General features: G+C 41.6%; 1 protein-coding gene across 6 annotated transcripts in view; it reads left to right on the top strand.

Moving 5' to 3' along the window:
- The first annotated feature begins 608 nt into the window (after positions 1-608).
- EPHA7 (EPH receptor A7) overlaps positions 609-7,971 on the top strand; it is a 167,161-nt gene continuing 159,798 nt past the window's right edge. For all 6 annotated transcript variants that reach the window (XM_066254318.1, XM_066254311.1, XM_066254298.1 and 3 more), the window contains exons 1-2: positions 609-914; positions 5,085-5,149. In XM_066254318.1, the coding sequence (XP_066110415.1) occupies positions 818-914; positions 5,085-5,149 (162 nt within the window). In that variant the 5' untranslated portion in view covers positions 609-817. The remainder of the gene's footprint in view (positions 915-5,084; positions 5,150-7,971) is intronic.

Here is a 7,971-nt window from a genome sequence, read left to right as displayed (position 1 = left end):
GTAACAAAAAAGAGAAGTGGAAACCCTTCACGAAAGGAACAGAACAGTTTATCCGACCCGCGGAGGTTTACTTTCTTTTACTGAGAAAGTAAAAGACACTTCACTTACACGCACAGCTCATTTCACTGTCCCAGCTCCGTGCTTGGCAGCTGAGACACCGCTTGTATTACCTCTTGTTTCTACAAAATGTAGAGTAGTAACGCTATATAGGGGGCTATAAATTGGGAGCGTTCTTCTTGGATTGATTCTACTCCACGAAAGCTGCGGTTGCTAAAAGCTGAGCCCTCACGGCAGAATGCACTTCGGCTGCTGTGCACGTCCTCCCTCTCGGAGCATCTAGCAGGAGCCGGGTGCGCGAAGCCCGGAACCGAGAGGGAATCCTGGACCCGCAACCTGACTCCGCTCGCCGATGATTGGCCCGCTCCCCGAACACCGCCCCCATGGCCGGGGCGGTGATTTCGTGAAGACCCGCCCCTCAGTCCTGGGAATCGCTGCCTGGCGGGCCGGCTGCGCCTGCCACTCAGTTTGAGTGGCGGAGGCTCACCGCTAGGAGCCCCGCCTCCTCCCCCTTAATTGATATTATTGGAGTGTGGAGCAAGCGGCGGGTCTGCAGTCGGAGACTTGCAGGCAGCGAACGCGGTGCTATCGGACAGGAGGGGGGGAATTTCTTAAAAAGCGAAGCGTGGAGTCGTCGCCCAGAGATAGAGAAGGGAAATCGATGTGAGGAGAGCAATAGAAAAAGAGCCCACTTCGGAGCAAACAGCATTTTAAAAGCCAGGACTCAACTGAAACCTAAAATAAAACCTGCTCATGCACCATGGTTTTTCAAACTCGGCACCCTTCATGGATTATTTTATGCTACATCTGGCTGCTCCGTTTTGCACACACTGGGGAAGCGCAGGCTGCAAAGGAAGGTAAGGTGATGGAAAAGCAAAGTTTGTTCGGACTTATTTATTTAGTTGTCTACCTGCGTGAGCCGGCTTGTCTTCGGGGCTGCCAGCCGCGCCTCCGGCTTCGGGCGACCCTCCCCCGCTGGCTCCCCGCCCCCTCACCGCTCCCGCTGCCTTTGGCTGGCTGGCGGGCGGACAGGAGGGTAGCCGGGCTGCTCCCAACCTCCTGGCAGCCCCGAGCCCGGGGCTCTTCGGCCAGACAGGAGCGGGATTTTTGGCGCGGGCAGCCTGGAGGGCGTGAGCAGCGACAGAGGGCGATGGGATAATGTGGGTGGGTGGTACGGCCGGCGTGCTCTTTCTTTAGGAGCTGGGGCGGGTCAGATCGCCTCCTTTAGCCCTCTCACCTTCCTCGACTCTGTTCGCCTGCGGTGGGTTAAGCTGCGGCTGGAGTTGATCGGAGACTGGAGAGTGTAGTCTCCAGTATCTCGGCCAGCCCGCCGGCCGAGCGGGTAAGTCCGGAGCCTTCCAAGAGGAACCGTGACTTGAGTAAGCTTTGAACGCTCGGGTTACTAATGAAGTGCTCACTGCGTCGGAGGAGGAAGCGCGGGCCTGCGGTTGGCGCTCGGCCGCCGGCGCGGAACAATAACGCCGCGGAGGTGGAACCGACCAGGGGTACGCGCTCCGCGGCGGGGTACGTCTCCGTTCTACGCGCGCTGCTCTCAGGTGCCGGCAGCCGGGGCGGCCGGAGACCAGACGGATCGGCCGGGCCAGGGAGGCTGGGGGCAGGTTGAGGCGTGCTGTTGATAACGTGCTGCCGCCTAGGCCACTGGAAGTCACCAAACATCTGCCCCAAGTTCGGCAGTTCAGTTCGGGTGGTTAAACCCTGCCAAAGACCTGGATCCTGAGGGTTAGCTGTGGATGAAGAGAGCAGGTTTCATTTCATTTGGGCAGCCAGATCGCTTTTATATGGTTGTTATTAATATTTTTTCTTCTCCTTTGAACCACTGACTGAAGGTAAAATACCTTTCGGTGCCTGTAGCTGGAGCTGGGGAAAAATAAATACTGTCAATGGAAATGTCTTGATCCGAGCAGTGTCACAATTTAGCCCCCACACCACCTCGTGTCTTCTAGGTTGTAAGTCTAAGATTGATTTTCTGATATTTTAAAGTAGAATACTAATCATTACTTGCTCCTCAAGTGTGGAGGATGGAGGAATATGATACCAGATTTAGCTTATAGTGGTGATGGGGGGGGCACATATTGGTACTCCAGCTATCCCTGAAAACTTAGTGCTGGTTCGCCCCCACCTCATTCTTTTCATGCACCCCTCAAACCACTCCCAACCCAACTGTGTTCTGCTTCTTGATCCAGCCTGACCTTCTGACCTCAGTTTATACATCTGCATCCTGTTTTGATTCTGATCCCATCAGAGAATTTTTCAGAGAAAACCGTGACTCCAAACTGCCGGTTACGCGTTTGCAGATGAACCGACGCCTGCTGGAAACACACACCCAACCCCACGTATTTACTCGCATGATATTAGCGATTAGGAATATTCGATCCTGGAACCTTGTCCCGATTTCTTCGGAATAGCGGGAGCTGCGGAAAAGTTTGCGCCGCGTCGGCGAAGCGCGGCGCGCTAGGTCGGGCGGACCCAGGCGTTAGGTTGAGCTATAAATAACTGCATCACTAGGGGGAGAGGTTCCCGCAGTCAGGCTCGCTCGTTCGCTCGCCTTTCTCTCCCGGGCGCAGGGTACGTGGAGAGGATTCTGATCTAGGAGGCTTAATTCTTAAACGCTTGAGTGAGATACTGAAAAGGTGGGCGGGGTGGCGAATGCGCCTGGCTTCTCGGTGGCGGCGCTCCCAGCGCAGAGGCGATTAGGAGCTGCGGTTCTGGAAACGAGCAAGCCCCGAGGCCGGCCCGGGGCACTTTCTGGCGGGCGCTGGGAACCGCTTGGAGCAGTGCCTGGCCACCGGAGTGGACTGATGATTGGAAAAAGATGAGGGACCTCCCCTGTATTCTCCACTTTCTCCGTGCACTTTATCGAGCGCGAGTCTAAATCAGTGTCTGACGCTTGGAGGTGAAGTGCAGCTGCTGGTTTTCCTCTCCATAAAAGCTGCCGCCGCCGCTCCCTCACAGGGGACGCTTCCCGAAAGCCTCTCTCCTCCTCCCGTCTCCTTCTGGAGCGAGGGCGCCACTGGCTCCCTGGAGTGCCCAGGTCTGGCGGAGGCGTAATGGATGCTCGGCGCGGCTGCAGCGCCGGTCTGGCAGCCCCCGCCCCGCCCCGCCGGCGGCCCCGCCCCGGCCGCGCTGCTCGCCGCTGCCCGCGCGGCCCTTCGCTGGCTCCGCCAGTGCGCGCCCACCCTACGCCCAGTGTGGGCGCCCCGGATCCTGGCCGACCTCCCGGCTGCCCCTCCGCGGGCTTGAAGGGAGTACAAGTCCTGGTGCTCTGAGCGGGAGGGCAAAAGCGCGCTCTTGTGTATCCAGAGTGCGGACTGCAGGGAGCAAGACCAACTGATCACTTTTAGAGATGCTTTTGATTAAACGCTCGAGGGCCGTTTCCTTTTTTGTTTTTATTTGCTTATTTCCCAACTTGTTGGCTATCATCATCCCGCCTCGGTCCTTGCTGCCACCCTAGGCAGTGATGAGGTGTAATAGATTGACAATAAACAGTCCGCAGTGCTTATTTCACTGTCAAAAACGACCCAAGAAGGTCGCCTGGGTTTAAAATACACTTCTCTCTTGTCATTCCAAAAGACACAGGAAAAAAATAAATTATCTCAAAAGGAGAGTACCTGGCACCCACGTTGTTTCCTTGTGCTTCGTGTCTATTGAGAACAAAACCAATATAAACTTTAAAAATTACTTAATGTAAACTCACTAGTCCAATGATTTATTCATGTTCCAAGTGCAAATACAGTCTGTATTTTAAAAGTGTTTTTCCCCCTCTTTTGAAAGAAAATAAAACTGTGCTCAAACTTTGTGTTGTTATGGTCTCCCCTACAGTCTTAAATGCAAAAGTGTCTCAGTATCATATACACTTTTTTGAGTTACAGGGAATGACCTTGACTAGCGTGAAGGAGTTGAACACATAATCATTGTTCTGTTTTTTAAGCATAACGAATTTTCATTTCTTTTAAAAGACATTTTTTTTCCTCTAGTGATTATTTAAAAGTTCATATAAGCATGTATTTTTTTAACGTCCAAATTTTAACATTTTGCTGACGTTGATGTTAGCCATATTTACATACTCAAAAATATATTTCCTGTTATTTCTGGACAAACTGATACATTTGTTCAAAAGCTATAGAGAAAACTTAAGTAACAAACCAGTGAATGCTTTAGGAGGGCGATTGTCTTAAAAAACAATACAGTATATCAAGTTTGAAGTATGATATATGGCGTTTGAATATGTTCATTACATTTACATACATTTAAATTAGTTGTATTATGATTTTTGATAGCATAAAAGTGGAATAGAACTGTTTTAAAAAGACAAGTCAGAAAATTGTCAAGTTAGAGTTTAAATATATCATTTTGAGAATTAGCTAATGCTTTGAAATTTTTGGAAATTAAAAAAAATAGAAATATTGAAAACAAATGTTTGACTAACTCAGAAACATTCCTTGCAGATACTAGTTTATTTTCCTCAGGATAAGTTTGCTTAATACAGGTTTTAATCACTTCGGATTCAGAGAACACACTGTGTGAAAAGTTTTAAAAAATAAACCCCAATTCTCAAAAGGTGCTGGGAAATATTGTACTTACGGTAGAATATTATAAATTAATGATGACCTTAAGAATTATGTAGAAATACTCTTTATTGTGTCCATGTTAACATATTTGACAAAATTTGGAGGACCTAATGATTTACAAACTTTAAAATGTACAAAGACCAGAGAAATAATTATCACAGCAATTTTTATCCTCACATTTAGGTTACATAGTTTAGAGTTTTCAAATTTATTTTAATTACATATTCCAAATATAAGATGGAATTTTACTATATTTTCTTCCATAGAGTAGTATTATTATATAGGTAGGTATTCATTTCACCATTCATTGATATACATGACTATATATGTTGTCATAAAGTGATAATTATATAAGATTAGATTTACATTAGTAACTTTTACAAATGGATTTACATTTTTAATGTAATAGTTGAAAATAAAACTTTTTTTTGTTTGCAGTGTTACTGCTGGATTCTAAAGCACAACAAACAGAATTGGAATGGATTTCCTCACCACCAAATGGGGTAAGTGCTTCTCCTCATAAAATATCACCCTTTATTTTTTAAAGTAAGACCAAATTTTTCCTCTCTCCATAGTTACTCACATTCTTTATATTTAAAAAGTTTTAATTTCAAATATCTTATTTAATATTTTGTTGTGTTTGTCATGAGACATTGAATTCTTTAAGTAGAATTCTTTAGGTATACTTAGTGCTTCGGGACATGGATTTTAAAACACTTTATAACCATAATCCTTTGAGTTCTTAATGTGGGTGGAATCATACCTCAGGTTCCAGCTATAGATGATAATTACAGGGAACAGTCCTTGACAAACTCACTTAAATCTGTCTACTTGCTTTATACTTCCTTAGTGTAATCACCAGGTAGGTTGTATGTAGTTCTTTAAAACAGCATGTAATCTGTTTTCCTCTTTTAAAAACAGTTTTAGCATGATTCAAAATATATTTTACAACATACTAAAAATGTAAAAAAAGTCAATATTTTATTGTAGCATACAATTTGCTATAAATATTATTTGAATTTTCCAAATTTATATCATGTGTTATCTGCTCTTATTAATCAGAAGTGAAGGCAGCACATGCACATATTATAGTAAACATTTGTTACAATAAATATAAATGAAAGCAGTCAAATAAAAACCTACACAAATACAAGTAACCTCCTACCCTCAGTTTCTGACCATTATAATGTTTCATATATCAGAAAAGATATATTACTTAAAATGTCTTTGTCCTCAGATTTGTAATGGTGTGAGAGGACACATACTTTATCCCTTAAGGAAGAAGGCTCTGAGAAAGGAAAATGTACTTGAGTTAATTTTTGGCACAGTAAGAAATCTGGAATCAAAGAACATGAAGTATAAGTGAGGATATAAAAAGTGTAACAAATTTTGCAAAGAGAAGAACGAAAGTCCGAAAGGCATTTTTGAGTATAAGAACAGCATAAAGTCAGTGTCATGAAGTAGAAGTTGGTTTAAGAATGCAAAATGTGAAGGATGAAAATCTGTTTTAAATACTCAGATTTTCATTCAGTTAATATTTGAGAGATTACATAAGATTATATTGTACTTTACTGTATAGGTCAGTATAAATTATGAAAAGTAACACATCTTACAGATTAATTATAAAATGTATAGGATGTCTAAGGTAGGCATGCAGTACTTTTCTTGCAAGAGGAAGTTTTTCATGAATAAAGTATTATACCTTACAGGAAGACATTCATGATAAAAATAAAAAATAAAAAAAAGGCCCTGGTAGGGTAGCTCAGCTGGTTAGAGTGTAGTCCTAATATGCTAAGGATGCAGGTTTGATCCCCTACGAGGGCACACACAAGAACAAACCAATGAACGCATAAATGAGTAGAACAAGAAATCAATGTTTCTTGCTCCCTCTAATAAGTTTAAAAAAATGAAACACCTTTCTTGCCAAAGACAGATGTAGCCTATTTTCTACCATCCATCAACTAAAACAAATAGAGATAGAGGGTGGTTTTTATCTCTGAGGAGAAGTAAACTGATATATGATTGTAGTATTTCATCCATGTACTTCATGAAATTGATAAATTATGACTGTCTATGTTGTCTTGGACTCAAAAGGATGTTTTGTCAGTCCAGTATCTTAGTAGCAGTTAATGCTACATATCTAAAGAAATCAACAGATAATATTAGAAGATGATGATTGATAATATTTTCTATATGTGAAATGGATTGGCTTACATGTGATTTAATATCTAACTGGAAATAAATCGTTTTTAAGAGACAAGTTTCTAGAAAATATTTTTATAAGCAAACCATAAAAGCACAGTATCTGAATTAAGACTTCTTTCCCAGTGCTGTCATTTGTAGAAATCATTGCAGTCTCTTAGACAGTAAGGTAATAAAACAAGACTTGTGTTAAATGCATTCTTGTAGTCTATTTGTTATTTATACATAGTTGTCTTGAAATTTTCCCCTCAGGAATAATTTTTAAGTAAAAATTAAAATCAGCTTGGATTCATATGTTAGTAAAATGGACTTTTCATAGATAGAACATACAATAGTAATGTAATTGTTCTTAAAGTTAGAAAAAGGAATTCTTGAGATATATTCCTTTATAGTAATTAGTCTTGGTTTCATCAAACTGGGAAGTTATTAAAAATAGTATATTTTATCTTTGGAGCTTTTGATTTTTAAGTAGATACTATTACTCATTTTATTTCTTTTACTAATTTCAATCTAATTTAGAGACTAAAATCTAAGTGTCTAAATGGAGAAATTTGGGTATATTTCTCTAATTGCTATTCAAACAGATTATAAGCAGCTAATGAAAACAAAGGGAAAAAATACCATTAATCAAAAACTCAAGTTGTGTTAAGTAAAATCTTCACATGATAATGTGTTTTTTGCTGTAGTTGAGGATCTTTGATGATTTGTATAATAAAATGGTAGCAGTTATGGAACATCACGTAAGAAATTTCTAAATTGCTAATTTTTCAGTTTTGTTAGTTTTCTTAAAGTAGATATGACTACTTTATAGAGCATTTAAATAAATTGATTCTCAATCAAGTTTTACAGATAAAACTTATTAGCACATGCTTATTAGTTTATGTTCATATCTGCTTTTCTTAAAACGGTATTTTAAATATTGCATACTATATGAATTTGGACTTTAGTATTAACATATTTTTATATTTGGCATTTCATATTGGGGAAATGAATAAAAGTAGGTGACAATTTTATTAATAAGGCAGCATAAATATAAAGTAAGTAATTTTGTAATGATGGTAAGAAGGACATAAACAACTGTTATTTTAGACTTTTTGGGCTCTTTCAGGTGAATTGACTTTAA

The sequence above is a fragment of the Saccopteryx bilineata genome, chromosome 1, assembly GCF_036850765.1.
Source record: "Saccopteryx bilineata isolate mSacBil1 chromosome 1, mSacBil1_pri_phased_curated, whole genome shotgun sequence".
Lineage (NCBI taxonomy): Eukaryota > Metazoa > Chordata > Mammalia > Chiroptera > Emballonuridae > Saccopteryx > Saccopteryx bilineata.
This window is presented reverse-complemented; position numbering and strand designations above follow the sequence as displayed.